Source organism: Glandiceps talaboti, chromosome 16 (genome assembly GCF_964340395.1).
Source record: "Glandiceps talaboti chromosome 16, keGlaTala1.1, whole genome shotgun sequence".
Classification (NCBI taxonomy): domain Eukaryota; kingdom Metazoa; phylum Hemichordata; class Enteropneusta; family Spengelidae; genus Glandiceps; species Glandiceps talaboti.
This window is the reverse complement of record NC_135564.1, coordinates 21,959,201-21,981,620: the sequence shown is the minus strand read 5'-3', so window position 1 is coordinate 21,981,620 and position 22,420 is coordinate 21,959,201. Positions and strand designations below refer to the sequence as shown.

Here is a 22,420-nt window from a genome sequence, read left to right as displayed (position 1 = left end):
CTTAACACAAATAGTGGCTGTTTGACATACATATTTATGTTTTGTAGGTGCATAGAAGTAACTTAACACAAATGGTGGCTGTTTGACATACATATTTATGTTTTGTAGGTGCATAGAAGTAACTTAACACAAATAGTGGCTGTTTGACATACATATTTATGTTTTGTAGGTGCATAGAAGTAACTTAACACAAATGGTGGCTCTTTGACATACATATTTATGTTTTGTAGGTGCATAGAAGTAACTTAACACAAATAGTGGCTGTTTGACATACATATTTATGTTTTGTAGGTGCATAGAAGTAACTTAACACAAATAGTGTCTCTTTGACATACATATTTATGTTTTGTAGGTGCATAGAAGTAACTTAACACAAATAGTGTCTCTTTGACATACATATTTATGTTTTGTAGGTGCATAGAAGTAACTTAACACAAATAGTGGCTGTTTGACATACATATTTATGTTTTGTAGGTGCATAGAAGTAACTTAACACAAATAGTGTCTCTTTGACATACATATTTATGTTTTGTAGGTGCATAGAAGTAACTTAACACAAATAGTGGCTCTTTGACATACATATTTATGTTTTGTAGGTGCATAGAAGTAACTTAACACAAATAGTGGCTCTTTGACATACATATTTATGTTTTGTAGGTGCATAGAAGTAACTTAACACAAATAGTGGCTGTTTGACATACATATTTATGTTTTGTAGGTGCATAGAAGTAACTTAACACAAATAGTGGCTGTTTGACATACATATTTATGTTTTGTAGGTGCATAGAAGTAACTTAACACAAATAGTGGCTGTTTGACATACATATTTATGTTTTGTAGGTGCATAGAAGTAACTTAATACAAATAGTGGCTCTTTGACATACATATTTATGTTTTGTAGGTGCATAGAAGTAACTTAACACAAATAGTGGCTGTTTGACATACATATTTATGTTTTGTAGGTGCATAGAAGTAACTTAACACAAATAGTGGCTCTTTGACATACATATTTATGTTTTGTAGGTGCATAGAAGTAACTTAACACAAATAGTGGCTCTTTGACATACATATTTATGTTTTGTAGGTGCATAGAAGTAACTTAACACAAATAGTGGCTGTTTGACATACATATTTATGTTTTGTAGGTGCATAGAAGTAACTTAACACAAATGGTGGCTGTTTGACATACATATTTATGTTTTGTAGGTGCATAGAAGTAACTTAACACAAATAGTGGCTGTTTGACATACATATTTATGTTTTGTAGGTGCATAGAAGTAACTTAACACAAATAGTGGCTGTTTGACATACATATTTATGTTTTGTAGGTGCATAGAAGTAACTTAACACAAATGGTGGCTCTTTGACATACATATTTATGTTTTGTAGGTGCATAGAAGTAACTTAACACAAATAGTGGCTGTTTGACATACATATTTATGTTTTGTAGGTGCATAGAAGTAACTTAACACAAATAGTGGCTGTTTGACATACATATTTATGTTTTGTAGGTGCATAGAAGTAACTTAACACAAATGGTGGCTCTTTGACATACATATTTATGTTTTGTAGGTGCATAGAAGTAACTTAACACAAATAGTGGCTGTTTGACATACATATTTATGTTTTGTAGGTGCATAGAAGTAACTTAACACAAATAGTGTCTCTTTGACATACATATTTATGTTTTGTAGGTGCATAGAAGTAACTTAACACAAATAGTGGCTGTTTGACATACATATTTATGTTTTGTAGGTGCATAGAAGTAACTTAACACAAATAGTGGCTGTTTGACATACATATTTATGTTTTGTAGGTGCATAGAAGTAACTTAACACAAATGGTGGCTCTTTGACATACATATTTATGTTTTGTAGGTGCATAGAAGTAACTTAACACAAATAGTGGCTGTTTGACATACATATTTATGTTTTGTAGGTGCATAGAAGTAACTTAACACAAATAGTGGCTGTTTGACATACATATTTATGTTTTGTAGGTGCATAGAAGTAACTTAACACAAATGGTGGTTCTTTGACATACATATTTATGTTTTGTAGGTGCATAGAAGTAACTTAACACAAATAGTGGCTGTTTGACATACATATTTATGTTTTGTAGGTGCATAGAAGTAACTTAACACAAATAGTGTCTCTTTGACATACATATTTATGTTTTGTAGGTGCATAGAAGTAACTTAACACAAATAGTGGCTGTTTGACATACATATTTATGTTTTGTAGGTGCATAGAAGTAACTTAACACAAATGGTGGCTGTTTGACATACATATTTATGTTTTGTAGGTGCATAGAAGTAACTTAACACAAATAGTGTCTCTTTGACATACATATTTATGTTTTGTAGGTGCATAGAAGTAACTTAACACAAATGGCAAAGATGGTAAGACTATCTTATGACAGAAAGATGACTCTACTCCAACTTGATGACAGTGTTCCATTAGAACTACTGGTAGAGATGGGTATTGATAAGATAAGAAGAGATTATACCACATACTTTGCTGGTAAGATTTATTTACAATAACTATATCAAACTGGTAGTTACTTTAAATGTGCACTTGTTTTCCCTTTTTATCTATTTGCCTGACTAATTTTCTATCTGTTTGTCTGATTATGTATGTATGTATTTGTCTGTCTGTCTGTCTGTCTGTCTGTCTGTCTGTGTCTGTCCATATGTGTTTGCTTACTTGTCTGCCAGTCTACTATATACAGTGTTATATGATAATATGTTTATCATTCACTGTGTTTTTGCTAACGTTTGATGACCAAGATAACAAAGGGTCATTACCTTCTCATACCTGTCAGTCTGTATTTCATATATATATATATATAGATTTGATATATATTTGATATATATTTGATTTTATCTCCACACCGTCACACAGACTCCCTCTAGTCAGGCAATGTATGTGTTCCTAGGTTTTTTTCAAAAGCCTCGACGACTGGTGAATTTGGTTTTATCTCGACACAGTCACACGGGGACTCCCTCTGGTCAGGCAATGTATGTGTTCGTAGGTTTTTTTTCGTGAGATTTTATAGGATCAACTTTGAAGTGGTCAGTTTCTTTGTACAGTTGTGATGATTTGCTTGCAATGTCTGGGTTTTCCAGACAAGTTTGACAAAACGAAGTACAACTTTTGTTGCATACTGCAGTCATGACTAAAACTGTTTTCCAATGTTCTTGTCACATATTTCTGTCAAATTTCTAATCCTTCGTGAAATCCAATTGAAGCCGCCATTCAAAGTTTTTCGTTTCGTCGATGCCTCAAAAATAACTGTTAGAAATATAATAGAATTGTCAATTGACAGAAACCAAGCATGTCAATTTTATATTTATTATTATAAATTGGGTATTGTTCAACTAAAAGTGGTGTACGTCTGAATATACAGATTCATCGGCAAGATTTAATGTTTCACATTAGCGGGACCAGGGACCACTAATTCTTTCAGCAGGACCACTGGATTTTTTAAGGCACTGGTCCGGGGACCACCAGTTCACAAAATGATTTGTTCACCCCTGTATATATATATATGAGAGAGAGAGATGCAAACTAGGAAGGGTAGCCAAGTGAACAAAGGGTCCAAAAATGTATGCAAATATGCCTAGCAACAAGAACACGTCCATAGCAACAGATAAATATAGTTGTGCAACAACACCATTGGCACTTTTTTGAATTTTCTCTTGTCCTCTCATCTACTCTGACTGTTTCTAGCTGGTCTCAAATGTCATTCCACCAGAGACTGTGATTGTTCAAATACATTATAAATTAGACATATTTACATCATTCAATCAGTACATGTAAATATGACCCATCAACCCATGTACATCAAATTCTATTGAAATATAATATATGCTAATATTTTGCACACGTTATTCAGATATTGCACAGGGTCAGATCACTCCCTGAACAACAAAGTGAAAAACAAATAACACTTAATGAAGGAAATAGAGGTAAATAAAGATATCAAGATGTCTTCAGCACATTAGATTTTAATCAGATTGAAATTTACATACTAATGATGTTTTTTATTTGGTTTATTTCAGCTGAGAAGCTAGTGATGATGAATGAGTTGGATTTCTACACACAGAATGACCTAGCTATAGACCAGCAGGTAGAGAGAGTACAGAGATTGTTGAATGTTTTAGAATTAACAGTTGGGACAAGGATTTATCTCCAGTTACCATTACAGAATCAAAGGTTATTAATCAGGTTTGTAACAACTTACTGATGTATCACATCAAAATTTATTGTGTATGTGTGTAGTCTATAACAACTTACTTATACCGGTATATCACATCAAAATTTATTGTGTATGTGTGTAGTCTATAACAACTTACTTATACCGGTATATCACATCAAAATTTATTGTGTATGTGTGTAGTCTATAACAACTTACTTATACCGGTATATCACAACAAAACCTATTGTGTACGTGTGTAGTATAAGGAGAGGATGTCAAAGGTGCAGGTGGTTTGATGGCATGAACTAAATAACTAAAATCAGTTTGCAAGATCTTAGATCCATGGCGAAATTTCAACAGTCACTCACTGTGATCGTTATACAGTTCGATGTGAATGATAAAGTCATACGGTACTACCGTAGTAGCTGGATAGTCTCAGAATAAGTCGCATTTACTGTTAATGAGCCCGTTGAGAGTCTCATATACGGTCTCAGATTCACTCTCATTCACTGTTTACAACCCCCTTTGAGAGTCTCAACAGCAGTCGCAAAGACGGTCGCACTTAGTGTTTACTTCAAATTGAGACTCTCAGTTGTAGTCACATTTACCCAGTTGAGGGGGTTGTACATACCTGCTTTAATAAGAGGGTCAGCCAAGATGTGAAGTGGTTAAGGCAACAGATTGACAAATTATCAAATTTAACCCCCATGTGCCATGACCACCCTTTAACCTTCTTATCAGGTTTTGTGACAAATATGACTAAATGAAGGTTAGTGAAGGAAATGTGTAAACTTGTGTTTTTACAATTAGATATTAGTTTCCCTTGCTGAAAGGGGTATCCAATATAACTCAGGTAAAATCATGAGGACCACAAATAGCCTGATAATAAGAGGTTCAACCACACAGCCAACACTAACCCTAATAGTATTTAATATTATTATATGTTATCATTGTTTTCTCTTCTAGGCATGCCTTGAAGTATTATGAAGACAACCAGCATAGTCAAGTTCATACATTTGAACTATCATTGGAAGCTTCTATGGTCAGGAATCTGTATACTAAGTAAGTCTTACACGGTTTGTGGTCAGGAATCTGTATACTAAGTAAGTCTTACATGGTTTGTGGTCAGGAATCTATACTAAGTAAGTCTTGTAAGGTTTGTGGTCAGGAATCTATACCAAGTAAGTCTTGTAAGGTTTGTGGTCAGGAATCTATACCAAGTAAGTCTTACATGGTTTGTGGTCAGGAATCTGTATACTACTAGTGAGTCTTACACGGTTTGTGGTCAGGAATCTGTATACTAAGTGAGTCTTACACGGTTTGTGGTCAGGAATCTGTATACTAAGTAAGTCTTGTAAGGTTTGTGGTCAGTAATCTGTATACTAAGTAAGTCTTGTAAGGTTTGTGGTCAGGAATCTGTATTCTAAGTGAGTCTTACACGGTTTGTGGTCAGGAATCTGTATACTACTAGTGAGTCTTACAAGGTTTGTGGTCAGGAGTCTGTATACTAAGTGAGTCTTACACGGTTTGTGGTCAGGAATCTGTATACTAAGTAAGTCTTACACGGTTTGTGGTCAGGAATCTGTATACTAAGTGAGTCTTACAAGGTTTGTGGTCAGGAATCTGTATACTAAGTGAGTCTTACACGGTTTGTGGTCAGGAATCTGTATTCTAAGTGAGTCTTACACGGTTTGTGGTCAGGAATCTGTATACTAAGTGAGTCTTACACGGTTTGTGGTCAGGAATCTGTATTCTAAGTGAGTCTTACACGGTTTGTGGTCAGGAATCTGTATACTAAGTGAGTCTTGTAAGGTTTGTGGTCAGGAGTCTGTATTCTAAGTGAGTCTTACACGGTTTGTGGTCAGTAATCTGTATACTAAGTAAGTCTTGTAAGGTTTGTGGTCAGGAGTCTGTATTCTAAGTGAGTCTTACACGGTTTGTGGTCAGGAATCTGTATACTACTAGTGAGTCTTACACGGTTTGTGGTCAGGAATCTGTATTCTAAGTGAGTCTTACACGGTTTGTGGTCAGGAATCTGTATACTAAGTAAGTCTTGTAAGGTTTGTGGTCAGGAATCTGTATTCTAAGTGAGTCTTACACGGTTTGTGGTCAGGAATCTGTATACTAAGTAAGTCTTACAAGGTTTGTGGTCAGGAATCTGTATACTAAGTGAGTCTTACACGGTTTGTGGTCAGGAATCTGTATACTAAGTGAGTCTTACACGGTTTGTGGTCAGGAATCTGTATACTAAGTAAGTCTTGTAAGGTTTGTGGTCAGGAATCTGTATACTAAGTGAGTCTTACACGGTTTGTGGTCAGGAATCTGTATACTAAGTAAGTCTTACATGGTGTGTGGTTTCAGAAAGATCAACACGTGCGAGTATCGAACGAAGTAAAAACAAGATTTTAAATTTTGAAATAGTGAAGAGATCGTATGAAATTATGTCAGCCAATTCCCCAGCATGATTGCCTGCAGATGCGATCTTACGGCCAACCATAACATGTAATGTGAAGATTTTATAGAACGTTGTAGCATAGCTCACACCGTAGAAGGAGCTCCAATAGTCAAGTAGAAAATTAACTACCGGTAAGTGCATGCCCCAGACTTTTACCAGACATAGACATACGTTTCCCCTTGTTATCAGTATACTCAGAAGCTATTACATCTGCCCTTGAATGGAAAATGTTGATGTTGATGCCTCTCTTTGCATAGAGAAAGAACAGGTAATTTCTTACCTTTTAACCTTCAAAGTCAGTATCACTATTATTTGTTTTGTCCTGTAGTATACAACCTAATGTATGGAGACTGGAAATGAGAAGTCCATCGGATAATATCAGTATTTGTCAGCTCAGTGCCAGACCAGTCTTCAATCATGTCACATTTACAGAATCACAGGGTAGGTACTCAATCTCTTACAGAATCACAGGGTAACTAGGTTGTCAGTCTCTTACAGAATCACAGGGTAGCTAGGTTGTCAGTCTCTTACAGAATCACAGGGTAGCTAGGTAGTCAGTCTCTTACAGAATCACAGGGTAGCTAGGTACTCAGTCTCGTACAGAATCACAGGGTAGCTAGGTTGTCAGTCTCGTACAGAATCACAGGGTAGCTAGGTTGTCAGTCACTTACAGAATCACAGGGTAGCTAGGTTGTCAGTCTCTTACAGAATCACAGGGTAGCTAGGTTGTCAGTCTCTTACAGAATCACAGGGTAGCTAGGTAGTCTGTCTCTTACAGAATCACAGGGTGGCTATGGTACACCATTGGGATCAAAATGATCTTACAATCGGTGGGATTTGGGTTAAAAAATGTGATTTTTGGTCAAAAAGCTACAGGGCAGATTGTTCTGAAATTTGATAGGAACATTCTTAGGGGCGTTTAGATTGAGAATTGTTCATAACATGATGATCCCATCAGTGATATGCAAATTAGGTAACAAAATATGCCTTTTTGGTAAAAAATCTATAATTCCAGATCTACTCAGCAGGTTTGGCTGAAACTTAATGTTGATGCCTATGGAGATGTGTACGTGAAAATGTTATTCACAATGTGATGATCCCATCGGCAGGGTTTTACATGACGCAGTATATTGCGTCTTTTACGCATTATTATGACCTTGTGATCCTCATAAAAATCAGGACTGCGTCCTATCAGACGCAAGAATTTCGGCACAAGATATAATATTCCTCTCCGTTTGAAGTGATTACATTAGATTCTGATTACAGTAGAACCCCCCCGACTTCATTATTTATTCATCAGGACATCGCCATTTGCACCAATAGCAAGATATATACTGTGTCGGTACTTTGTTTCGATACTTTTTCAAACTGTTAACTTTTTAGTCCCCACCGGGCGAAGTCCGGGACGGGGACTTATGGATTGGGTTTCGTCTGTCTGTGTGCGCATCCGTCCGTCCGTCCAGAGCTGTTTCTTGGCAATACCTGGACCGATTTTTTTCAAACTTGGTACAGGGGCAACATACAATGGCATACATATGCACGTCAATTTGTTTCATGATACGATCCAATATGGCCGCCTAGCAGCCATTTTGTTTGCGAATTTTCCCTGTCCAAAGCCATAACTCAGACATGCTTAAACAGATCTCATTCAAAGTTGGTATTAGGACAGTGTTCTATGACATGCATGTGCATATCCATTTTCACCGTGAGACGATCCAATATGGCTGCCTGGCAGCCATTTTGTTTGTGAATTTTGACATGTCCAAAGCCAATGGCTTTGGATATAACTCAGACATGCTTGAACAGATCTCATTCAAAGTTGGTATTAGCACAGTGTTCTATGACATACATGTGCATATTCATTGTCGTGATACGATCCAATATGTCCGCCTAGCAGCCATTTTGTTTGCGAATTTTCCATGTCCAAAGCCATAACTCAGACATGCTTGAACAGATCTCATTCAAAGTTGGTATTAGGACAGTGTTCTATGACATACATGTGCATATCCATTTTCATTGTGATACGATCCAATATGGCTGCCTGGCAGCCATTTTGTTGGCGCAGTTTTCATGTCCAAAGCCATAACTCAGACATGCTTGAACAGGTCCCCCCCCCATACCCAACCCACCCTTTATTGTTGAATGGTTTATTCCATCACGTCATCTTGAAGAGTAGGCATGTCCCATGTCCAACGAGGAGACACAACATGAGTAGGCATGTTTCATGTCCAACGAGTAGACACAACATATCTAAGTCTGTTTGATTTAGGTTCACAAGTGTTGTTGTGTGATCAGAGTAGTGATATCAAGAAAATTACAACATAAACTGCCAGTTCCTTAAAACCCAATCATAGCGGGGACTATGTCATTCTCAATGACTTGTTCCATATATGGTAAGGCTCATTAGCAAAAGAACTTTGACCTCAACTGTACTCGTACTCATTTGTACGCAGCGACATAACCACATCGGCAATTTTGACGTGGTGATTTTGCCACCAATATTGATCGCACAAAATCAAAACTCAATAAATGAACCACAAAGTACTTTCCCTTTCAAAATGAGGTAATTTTAGAATGAGTATTATCATTTTTATTGACAACTGACTCAAAATTCTTCCCCTGCAGTGACAGCATACACTTTCAGGCTAGGCAACTTCATGACTTTGTCGATCGAGAGCATATTATACCTACTGGAATGAACCATTCTGTAGAAAGGGTGCAGAATTTGGAATTGAAGTCTGCAACCCTGTTTCGAACAAACACTTGTCATTTGGGCACACAATGCGTAGAATTAAGACTATAGCACATATTACATTGCTTGTTTGACGTTAATGGTGTCTTTTGAAAAGTGGCAGTTTACTTAAAGTCTTGTGGACTGATTTCCAATATGGCGTCAGTCACAATGCTCATTAACTTATTAATTTTTTTTTAATTACAAAAAAACAAACATCAAAAATAGAAAAGAAGATGTGCTGACTTGAAATTAACAAATCTGGGTAAGCTACCCTCTGCGCATCGACACACCAGATATCAAAGCAATCTGACGAGTAGTATTTGAGGAGATGATGAAAATATCATTTTTGAAAAAAAAATCATAAAAAATTGGAAATGGCACAGATCAACTTGGCATAAACAAATCTGAATAGCGTCCTCCCAAGGAACATGCACACCAAATATCAAAGTAGTCTGACAGTCACATTCAGAGAAGATAATGAAAATAAAAAAAGTTGACAGACAGACCATGATCACTTATACCTCTATACCTATACCAACCTATACCTAAAGCTTATGCTGTCAGCTTTCGCTGACAGCAGAGCTAAAAATGTGCCCTTCTGGTCAAAAATCTATAATTCCAAAACTATTGAGCAGATCATGGTGAAATTTGATGTGAACATTCTTAGTGGTCTTTAGATTAAGAATTGTTCATAACATGATGATCCCATCAGTGATATGCAAATAAGTTCTAAAATGTGTCTTTTTTGGTCAAATCTATAATTCCAAAACTACTGAGCAGATTGGCATGAATTTAATGGGGAAGCATTTGGGGATGTGTAGATGAAGCTGTATTCATAACGTGATGATCCCATCAGTGATATGTAAATTAGGTCTGAACACCTAACTTTTGGTCAAAAACATGTCTTGAAAGTGCATGGTGAATGGGTTGAAACTTGGTGGGGATGTTTCTGGGGGTGTTATCCTGCAGTTATTATTGAAAACATTTTGACACAATTGGTCCTATCAACCATGACCACCCCTTAGCAACAGTGATATGATGTATATTACAAAGATAACAATAGGGATGGGTAGGTAAGTGAATAAATATTCAGAATGTATGCAAATATGCCTAACAACAGGACCATGCCCATGGCAATGAAAACTGGAAAGGTAGGCAAATTAATAGAGATTTCAAAAATGTATGCAAATATGTCTAGCAACAAGAACACGCCCTTGGCAATAGCCAACTACAGTTGCGCTACTGTGCCTTTGGCAGTATTATTATATTGGCCCAAGGCTTCACCTTACCACCAGTATTCTGGTTTTTATATTGCCCCAAGGCTTCACCTTACCACCAGTATTCTGGGCTTCACCTTACCACCAGTATTCTGGGCTTCACCTTACCACCAGTATTCTGGTTTTTATATTGCCCCAAGGCTTCACCTTACCACCAGTATTCTGGTTTTTATATTGCCCCAAGGCTTCACCTTACCACCAGTATTCTGGTTTTTATATTGCCCCAAGGCTTCACCTTACCACTAGTATTCTGGGCTTCACCTTACCACTAGTATTCTGGGCTTCACCTTACCACTAGTATTCTGGGCTTCACCTTACCACTAGTATTCTGGGCTTCACCTTACCACCAGTATTCTGGGCTTCACCTTACCACCAGTATTCTGGGCTTCACCTTACCACCAGTATTCTGGGCTTCACCTTACCACCAGTATTCTGGGCTTCACCTTACCACCAGTATTCTGGGCTTCACCTTACCACCAGTATTCTGGGCTTCACCTTACCACCAGTATTCTGGGCTTCACCTTACCACCAGTATTCTGGGCTTCACCTTACCACCAGTATTCTGGGCTTCACCTTACCACCAGTATTCTGGGCTTCACCTTACCACCAGTATTCTGGGCTTCACCTTACCACCAGTATTCTGGTATCTGAAAAGATTTCTTAAATATAATACTTAATGATATCCTCACCTTATTGTCTTTCCTACAGATATCTCTAGGAATGAGTTGGAGGATGATTTGTATTATTTCACTACCAATCTTTCAAAGAGCAAAGTTGAATATGACTTCTAACTAACACTTGGATGACGTTATACAGCAAAGTTGAATATGACTTCTAACTAACACTTGTGTGACGTTATACAGCAAAGTTGAATATGACTTCTAACTAACACTTGGATGACGTTATACAGCAAAGTTGAATATGACTTCTAACTAACACTTGGATGACGTTATACAGCAAAGTTGAATATGACTTCTAACTAACACTTGGATGACGTTATACAGCAAAGTTGAATATGACTTCTAACTAACACTTGGATGACGTTATACAGCAAAGTTGTTCACATGGAACCATGCACAAACTAATTGTACTTGTCAGAACAGAAAATACAGGATGCTTCATCATGACACTGAACGTACATGACTTGTTCTGTAGGGCCCAAAATGTAAGTTTAGAATCATTATTATTTCCTGCATTTTTTCTTAGTTAAAGCATGCACAGGTAAATTTATAGTTTCCACTTTTTTCTTCATTCAGCTCAAAATGCCTCTTATGTCACTTATATATTCCTGATGTAAAATGAAGAAATGTATCAGAAAATGAAATATAAAAGTACAAACTATACAAAGCTTTCTAGGTACTGAAAGAGACAAATAATATTCTATGTAAAACTTCCTTGGTAGCTGCAGGCTAAGAAAAGAGACAAACACTTTGTACATATAGATCTCATCAACAGGCTATTTATGTTTGAAACTTATAAATACTGCCACTGTAGTCTATTTTAGAACATTACTAGAATGTGGTAAATTTTCCATTGAGAACTCATTTAGATTTTGAGAATGGTTTCAGATTCAAGTCAATATGATATGTCTTCTGTATGTCTAAATGTGTGAGAAAGTGAAACACTGCCATTGCTATCAAATTCACTTTAGGTCTGTAGCTAAATATCTATTTACAAATTTGTAATAAAATAAGTCTATTCTATTTAACATTGTAATGTGTGTTTAATTTGTTGTGTGTATTTAATTAATTTGAATGTTATGTTAATGATGTACCATCTGTTACAATGCTGTGATAGTGAATAATGTATACTTTCCAGTAATCTAGTACAGTGAGTACAAACACACAGTGATGTTAATGTATACTATCCAGTAATATGAATCTAGTACAGGGAGTAAAAACACAGAGATGTTAATGCGTACAAAACAATTGTGTAATCACTTCTCACAATGTAAACTACTATCCACTAAAATATAATGCTTTGGATACCAACAATATCTGACTATATTCTCAAACTAGTCCAGTAAAAATTTATATAATTAATAACATTATGAAATACCCATAGCATTGTTGAAATCATCCCATATCATAGCCTCATTTCATAGTTAGGTAAGCTATTCATACTTATGCCATGTTACCAAATCTCTACATGGCCCAGTTAATTCACCCAGCAGTTTATCATAAGAGATAATATAATCTAAACACCAAAGTATTATTATCATATAAAGTTTTACTGGACTAGTTTATGAGAATATAGTCAGATATTGTTGGTATCCAAAGCATTATTTTTAGTGGATAGTAGTTTATATTGTGAGAAGTGATTACACATTCAATTGTTTAGTTTGGTGGCAGCTGTTAAAGGATTTAATAGCAACAATAAAAGGTTAATATGTTAATCCTTAGGCCATAGATGGTCTCACTCCAACATTTATGTATAGAGTTCTCGGCCTGTTGATACCCCCCCCCCCCCTGTCATGTTGCCCCCCCCCCCCCCCCCCAGCTGTTTGCTCCCAATAATATACCAACATATTCCACATCTTCAAGTTGGATTAGTCATGAATGTATTTAAGAGTGATTTACAATCCATAGATTAATCTTGCATGAATACTAACTGTCACATTGGTTTATTCAAAGGAATCTTTTATGGGGTGATGGAAGACTATTAGAACTAATTAGATGTAATTGTTGGCAAAAAGGTGTCTTCATTTTAACTCCGAGTTCCTTGTCTGTACCCCTATGCCACGGTGGTTCATATTGCTACAAGAGCTCATTGTATGCCCACATGTCTCCTTTCATACTGATAAAATGCTCTATTGTTATCAAACAAAAACAATTAGATAGAATGCTTCTTTGTTTTAAAGGAACTTATCATCGTCAACGGCAATTCCTTTAGCCAAGGGACAAGGTGCGGACTGATTTTATTGTACTCTTTATTTGTGAATACATCACTTCCTTCATGTAATGACACCCACAATTTTCACTATAGTTTTTTACACGGTTTGTGGTAAAGTATCCAAGACATTGAACATGCAAACACAACATTTCCTTGGAACAAACAGAACAATTAGTCATTTCTAATTCACAATGTCAATAATTTCTAAGATCTGAATTATGCGATAAGTATGGGCAATGGGTGGGGGCAAAAGGAAAAGGAGCAATGGGCCTGCTTCCATGGATAGTTACTTAGTCAGTTTACGTGACAACATTTACTAGAAATAAATGCTTTTGAGCAGAATGGGCCCACATTCTCGTTCAAAACATAATATTTTTGTTGTATACTGTTTTGTAAATTATTCCTACTGTTACAAAATTGCCTTTCTCTAAATTTCACATCATAAATTTCTATTAACATATCGGCAGAAGTAGGCGGAGTAATGACTAGAGTAAGCGGGTACTTTCTCCAGCTACCAGCTTCTGTCTGATAGAGTTATAGAAACAATTGTCTGGCAGAGTTATAGAAACAATTGTCTGATAGAGTTATAGAAACAATTGTCTGGTAGAGTTATAGAAACAATTTGTCTGGTAGAGTTATAGAAACAATTTGTTTGGTAGAGTTATAGAAACAATTTGTTTGGTAGAGTTATAGAAACAATTTGTCTGGTAGAGTTATAGAAACAATTTGTTTGGTAGAGTTATAGAAACAATTTGTCTGATAGAGTTATAGAAACAATTTGTTTGGTAGAGTTATAGAAACAATTTGTCTGGTAGAGTTATAGAAACAATTTGTCTGGTAGAGTTATAGAAACAATTTGTCTGGTAGAGTTATAGAAACAATTTGTTTGGTAGAGTTATAGAAACAATTTGTTTGGTAGAGTTATAGAAACAATTTGTCTGGTAGAGTTATAGAAACAATTTGTCTGGTAGAGTTATAGAAACAATTTGTCTGGTAGAGTTATAGAAACAATTTGTCTGGTAGAGTTATAGAAACAATTTGTTTGGTAGAGTTATAGAAACAATTTGTCTGGTAGAGTTATAGAAACAATTTGTCTGGTAGAGTTATAGAAACAATTTGTTTGGTAGAGTTATAGAAACAATTTGTTTGGTAGAGTTATAGAAACAATTTGTCTGGTAGAGTTATAGAAACAATTTGTTTGGTAGAGTTATAGAAACAATTTGTCTGGTAGAGTTATAGAAACAATTTGTCTGGTAGAGTTATAGAAACAATTTGTTTGGTAGAGTTATAGAAACAATTTGTTTGGTAGAGTTATAGAAACAATTTGTTTGGAGAGTTATAGAAACAATTGTTTGGTAGAGTTATAGAAACAATTTGTTTGGTAGAGTTATAGAAACAATTTGTCTGGTAGAGTTATAGAAACAATTTGTTTGGTAGAGTTATAGAAACAATTTGTCTGATAGAGTTATATAGAAACAATTTGTCTGATAGAGTTATAGAAACAATTTGTCTGGTAGAGTTATAGAAACAATTTGTTTGGAGAGTTATAGAAACAATTTGTCTGATAGAGTTATAGAAACAATTTGTTTGGTAGAGTTATAGAAACAATTTGTCTGGTAGAGTTATAGAAACAATTTGTTTGGTAGAGTTATATAGAAACAATTTGTCTGGTAGAGTTATAGAAACAATTTGTCTGATAGAGTTATAGAAACAATTGTTTGGTAGAGTTATAGAAACAATTTGTTTGGTAGAGTTATATAGAAACAATTTGTCTGGTAGAGTTATAGAAACAATTTGTCTGATAGAGTTATAGAAACAATTGTTTGGTAGAGTTATAGAAACAATTGTTTGGTAGAGTTATAGAAACAATTTGTTTGGTAGAGTTATAGAAACAATTTGTCTGATAGAGTTATATAGAAACAATTTGTCTGATAGAGTTATAGAAACAATTTGTTTGGTAGAGTTATAGAAACAATTTGTTTGGTAGAGTTATATAGAAACAATTTGTCTGGTAGAGTTATAGAAACAATTTGTCTGGTAGAGTTATAGAAACAATTTGTCTGGTAGAGTTATAGAAACAATTTGTTTGGTAGAGTTATAGAAACAATTTGTTTGGTAGAGTTATAGAAACAATTTGTTTGGTAGAGTTATATAGAAACAATTTGTCTGGTAGAGTTATAGAAACAATTTGTCTGGTAGAGTTATAGAAACAATTTGTCTGGTAGAGTTATAGAAACAATTTGTTTGGTAGAGTTATAGAAACAATTTGTTTGGTAGAGTTATAGAAACAATTTGTCTGGTAGAGTTATAGAAACAATTTGTCTGGTAGAGTTATAGAAACAATTTGTCTGGTAGAGTTATAGAAACAATTTGTCTGGTAGAGTTATAGAAACAATTTGTCTGGTAGAGTTATAGAAACAATTTGTTTGGTAGAGTTATAGAAACAATTTGTCTGATAGAGTTATAGAAACAATTTGTTTGGTAGAGTTATAGAAACAATTTGTCTGGTAGAGTTATAGAAACAATTTGTTTGGTAGAGTTATAGAAACAATTTGTTTGGTAGAGTTATAGAAACAATTTGTCTGGTAGAGTTATAGAAACAATTTGTCTGGTAGAGTTATAGAAACAATTTGTCTGGTAGAGTTATAGAAACAATTTGTCTGGTAGAGTTATAGAAACAATTTGTTTGGTAGAGTTATAGAAACAATTTGTTTGGTAGAGTTATAGAAACAATTTGTCTGGTAGAGTTATAGAAACAATTTGTCTGGTAGAGTTATAGAAACAATTTGTCTGGTAGAGTTATAGAAACAATTTGTTTGGTAGAGTTATAGAAACAATTTGTTTGGTAGAGTTATAGAAACAATTTGTCTGGTAGAGTTATAGAAACAATTTGTCTGGTAGAGTTATAGAAACAATTTGTCTGGTAGAGTTATAGAAACAATTTGTCTGGTAGAGTTATAGAAACAATTTGTCTGGTAGAGTTATAGAAACAATTTGTCTGGTAGAGTTATATAGAAACAATTTGTCTGGTAGAGTTATAGAAATAACTGATCAAGAACAAAAGAATGACATTATGTACTCCTTATAGCTCCACTGAAAAGATAGTGACAAATATGAGAACATGGGATTGAAAACCTGGCCTTTAACAGTAACACATATTTACCTGGTATACCCAGATATCTACCCCGATTGTAAACCAAAACCCATTTTTGAAAGATTTCATTCGGTCAAGACTTCTCCCATATACCAAGCCAGATTTCAATCAGTCTAGACTGCCCCCAGATACCAAGCCAGATTTCATTCAGTCTAGACTACCCCCAGATACCAAGCCAGATTTCATTCAGTCTAGACTACCCCCAGATACCAAGCCAGATTTCATTCAGTCTAGACTACCCCCAGATACCAAGCCAGATTTCATTCAGTCTAGACTACCCCAGATACCAATCCAGATTTCATTCAGTCTAGACTACCCCCAGATACCAAGCCAGATTTCATTCAGTCTAGACTACCCCCAGATACCAAGCCAGATTTCATTCAGTCTAGACTACCCCCAGATACCAAGCCAGATTTCCCTCTTGTAAGTAAAATGATTGCAGTGTATGAATATCTGACTATTTCATCTATATTTACAAATTACATATTCAGACACAATATCACAGCATCTATTATTATGACAGTAAGCCATCTGTAAATTTTGATTGGTTTATATTAATCATTTGTATGATCAGTATGGTTTGAGTTTTGTATAGTTTGAGTCACTCTTGTACAATAGAAAACTTCCATTGTCTGTTTCAAGATAGTAGTCATAATATAGCTGGTTTGTGAGTATAAATTGTCATTAAATTACCAATCAGTGAAGTTAGTGTTTGATGTGATGGATGTATAGTCATCTACAAAGTATTGACAAAGGTAACCATTGTGTTTATTCCAAATAACTACACTGCTATTTTTTATAGTCAAACTTCTCAGATTGATAAAAATCTGAGTTGATAGAAAACCAGCCATTGTAAGACTCTCATTCTATAACATATTATCACAACTACATCACTCTCATTCCATGACATATTCTCACAACTACACCACTCTCATTCCATGACATATTATCACCACTACACCACTCTCATTCCATGACATATTATCACCACTACACCACTCTCATTCCATAACATATTATCACAACTACACCACTCTCATTCCATAACATATTATCACCACTACATCACTCTCATTCCATAACATATTATCACCACTACATCACTCTCATTCCATGACATTATCACCACTACATCACTCTCATTCCATGACATATTATCACCTCTACACCACTCTCATTCCATAACATATTATCACAACTACACCACTCTCATTCCATGACATATTCTCACCACTACATCACTCTCATTCCATAACATATTATCACAACTACACCACTCTCATTCTATAACATATTATCACAACTACACCACTCTCATTCCATAACATATTATCACAACTACACCACTCTCATTCCATAACATATTATCACCACTATATCACTCTCATTCCATGACATATTATCACCACTACACCACTCTCATTCCATGACATATTATCACCACTACATCACTCTCATTCCATAACATATTATCACCACTACATCACTCTCATTCCATAACATATTATCACCACTACATCACTCTCATTCCATGACATATTATCACCACTACATCACTCTCATTCCATGACATATTATCACCACTACACCACTCTCATTCCATGACATATTATCACCACTACACCACTCTCATTCCATAACATATTATCACCACTACATCACTCTCATTCCATGACATATTATCACCACTACACCACTCTCATTCCATGACATATTATCACCACTACACCACTCTCATTCCATGACATATTATCACCACTACATCACTCTCATTCCATAACATATTATCACCACTACATCACTCTCATTCCATAACATATTATCACCACTACATCACTATCTTTACATAACAGTTTACAAGATTTTAATGTCATTATTAATTTATCCAGTAGCCTCCTGATCATCTGTTACAAGTGTTAATCCTTTCTTTGTATTCATTGGGCTTGTCTTCTTTCTGGCCCCTATTCTGCCATAGTTGCTACTATGTCATTGCTAATACATGTAACAGCTGTACAATCTACTGTGTAATAGCCATCTTGTATGCCTGACTGCTTTTCTCTCTTCTTTTCAAAGCTCTTTTTCCTTCCAAATAGTCCATGAATTGATGGTGGCATGATACTGTGATGAATACGAAATGTTTTCAAACATAGTATATTCCATGTCAGCTTCACTTCTTTCAGTCAAAGAAACAGTACAAGGTAGGTATTATCAATTTTTCTTTTTTTATCAATGTTAGCTTAACAAGGATTTTTATTCCATCAGACCAAATCATAATGTAATATATAGATACATGTGAAATGATATTGTGTCAATGACTGAAATAGTTACAAACATACACTGAAATAGTTGCAAACATACACTGTACATGTATCAGTAAGGTTTATAGTCTAACAGTTAATACTTATAGATGGCATTTACTAGCTCCCCACTTAAGTAACATCCAGCACAACGTAGTAGGATATTAGACAACATAACTATGTCTTGATTTGAATATATTTCCCCAATCATTATGGAAAGAATACTAGTTGTACTACATATCAGTTCCTCTATTTAACATTAAATTTATACCTGTTGCCTTTCTGTTCTGTCACTTAGTCTGTAACTTTAGGCTTTATAATCTCAAATCACACAATACACAGTCATATAGTTACATAACAATTTATGGAAAATTTTAATGATATGCACAAATGTTGATTAGTATAAATTTACTGCCTTGTACAGATGGTATTCATAGCCTTACTGCCTAGTACAGATGGTATTCCTAGCCTTACTGTGTAGTACAGGTGGTATTCCTAGCCTTACTGCCTAGTACAGATGGTATTCCTAGCCTTACTGCCTAGTACAGATGGTATTCCTGGCCTGACTGCCTAGTACAGATGGTATTCCTAGTCTTACTGTGTAGTACAGATGGTATTCGTAGCCTTACTGCCTAGTACAGATGGTATTCGTAGCCTTACTGCCTAGTACAGATGATATTCCTAGCCTTACTGTGTAGTACAGATGGTATTCCTAGCCTTACTGCCTAGTACATATGGTATTTGTAGCCTTACTGTCTAGTACAGATGGTATTCCTGGCCTTACTGCCTAGTACAGATGGTATTCCTAGCCTTACTGCCTAGTACAGATGGTATTCCTGGCCTTACTGCCTAGTACAGTACAGCTGGTATTCCTTGCCTTACTGCCTAGTACAGATGGTATTCTTAGCCTTACTGCCTAGTACGGATGGCATTACTAGCCTTGCTACCTAGTACAGATGGTATTCCTAGCATTGCTGTCTAGTACAGATGGTACTCCTAGCCTTACTCCCTTGTACAGATGGTATTCCTAGCCTTACTGTCTAGTACAAATGGTATTCCTAGCCTTACTGCCTAGTGCAGGTGGTATTCCTAGCCTTACTGTGTAGTACAGATAGTATTCCTAGCCTTACTGCCTAGTACAGTACAGGTGGTATTCCTAGCCTCACTGCCTAGTGCAGGTGATATTCCTAGCCTTACTGTGTAGTACAGATAGTATTCCTAGCCTTATTGCCTAGTACAGTACAGGTGGTATTCCTAGCCTTATTGCCTAGTACAGATGGTATTCCTAGCCTTATTGCCTCGTACAGGTGGTATTCTTAGCCTTACTGCCTAGTACAGGTGGTATTCTTAGCCTTACTGCCTAGCACAGATGGTATTCCTAGCCCTACTGCCTAGTACAGATGGTATCCCTAGCCTTACTGCCTAGTACAGATGGTATTCCTAGCCTTACTGCCTAGTACAGATGGTATTCCTGGCCTGACTGCCTAGTACAGATGGTATTCCTAGCCTTACTGCCTAGTACAGATAGTATTCCTAGCCTTACTGCCTAGTACAGATGGTATTTCTAGCCTTACTGCCTAGTACAGATAGTATTCCTAGCCTTACTGCCTAGTACAGATGGTATTCCTAGCCTTACTGCCTAGTACAGATGGTATCCCTAGCCTTACTGCCTAGTACAGATGGTATTCCTAGCCTTACTGCCTAGTACAGATGGTATTCCTAGCCTTACTGCCTAGTACAGATGGTATTCCTAGCCTTACTGCCTAGTACAGATGGTATTCCTAGCCTTATTCCCTAGTACAGATGGTATTCCTAGCCTTACTGCCTAGTACAGATGGTATTCCTAGCCTTATTGCCTAGTACAGGTGGTATTCTTAGTATATTCCATGTCAGCTTCACTTCTTTCAGTCAAAGAAACAGTACAAGGTAGGTATTATCAATTTTTCTTTTTTTATCAATGTTAGCTTAACAAGGATTTTTATTCCATCAGACCAAATCATAATGTAATATATAGATACATGTGAAATGATATTGTGTCAATGACTGAAATAGTTACAAACATACACTGAAATAGTTGCAAACATACACTGTACATGTATCAGTAAGGTTTATAGTCTAACAGTTAATACTTATAGATGGCATTTACTAGCTCCCCACTTAAGTAACATCCAGCACAACGTAGTAGGATATTAGACAACATAACTATGTCTTGATTTGAATATATTTCCCCAATCATTATGGAAAGAATACTAGTTGTACTACATATCAGTTCCTCTATTTAACATTAAATTTATACCTGTTGCCTTTCTGTTCTGTCACTTAGTCTGTAACTTTAGGCTTTATAATCTCAAATCACACAATACACAGTCATATAGTTACATAACAATTTATGGAAAATTTTAATGATATGCACAAATGTTGATTAGTATAAATTTACTGCCTTGTACAGATGGTATTCGTAGCCTTACTGCCTAGTACAGATGGTATTCCTAGCCTTACTGTGTAGTACAGGTGGTATTCCTAGCCTTACTGCCTAGTACAGATGGTATTCCTAGCCTTACTGCCTAGTACAGATGGTATTCCTGGCCTGACTGCCTAGTACAGATGGTATTCCTAGTCTTACTGTGTAGTACAGATGGTATTCGTAGCCTTACTGCCTAGTACAGATGGTATTCGTAGCCTTACTGCCTAGTACAGATGATATTCCTAGCCTTACTGTGTAGTACAGATGGTATTCCTAGCCTTACTGCCTAGTACATATGGTATTTGTAGCCTTACTGTCTAGTACAGATGGTATTCCTGGCCTTACTGCCTAGTACAGATGGTATTCCTAGCCTTACTGCCTAGTACAGATGGTATTCCTGGCCTTACTGCCTAGTACAGTACAGCTGGTATTCCTTGCCTTACTGCCTAGTACAGATGGTATTCTTAGCCTTACTGCCTAGTACGGATGGCATTACTAGCCTTGCTACCTAGTACAGATGGTATTCCTAGCATTGCTGTCTAGTACAGATGGTACTCCTAGCCTTACTCCCTTGTACAGATGGTATTCCTAGCCTTACTGTCTAGTACAAATGGTATTCCTAGCCTTACTGCCTAGTGCAGGTGGTATTCCTAGCCTTACTGTGTAGTACAGATAGTATTCCTAGCCTTACTGCCTAGTACAGTACAGGTGGTATTCCTAGCCTCACTGCCTAGTGCAGGTGATATTCCTAGCCTTACTGTGTAGTACAGATAGTATTCCTAGCCTTATTGCCTAGTACAGTACAGGTGGTATTCCTAGCCTTATTGCCTAGTACAGATGGTATTCCTAGCCTTATTGCCTCGTACAGGTGGTATTCTTAGCCTTACTGCCTAGTACAGGTGGTATTCTTAGCCTTACTGCCTAGCACAGATGGTATTCCTAGCCCT

General features: G+C 36.1%; 1 protein-coding gene across 1 annotated transcript in view; it reads left to right on the top strand.

Moving 5' to 3' along the window:
* LOC144447593 (protein zwilch homolog) overlaps positions 1-12,316 on the top strand; it is a 53,153-nt gene extending 40,837 nt beyond the window's left edge. The window contains exons 10-14 of the mRNA XM_078137670.1: positions 2,366-2,522; positions 4,064-4,229; positions 5,167-5,262; positions 6,984-7,096; positions 11,375-12,316. Of these exons, the coding sequence (XP_077993796.1) occupies positions 2,366-2,522; positions 4,064-4,229; positions 5,167-5,262; positions 6,984-7,096; positions 11,375-11,457 (615 nt within the window). The 3' untranslated portion in view covers positions 11,458-12,316. The remainder of the gene's footprint in view (positions 1-2,365; positions 2,523-4,063; positions 4,230-5,166; positions 5,263-6,983; positions 7,097-11,374) is intronic.
* The last annotated feature ends 10,104 nt before the right edge of the window (positions 12,317-22,420 follow it).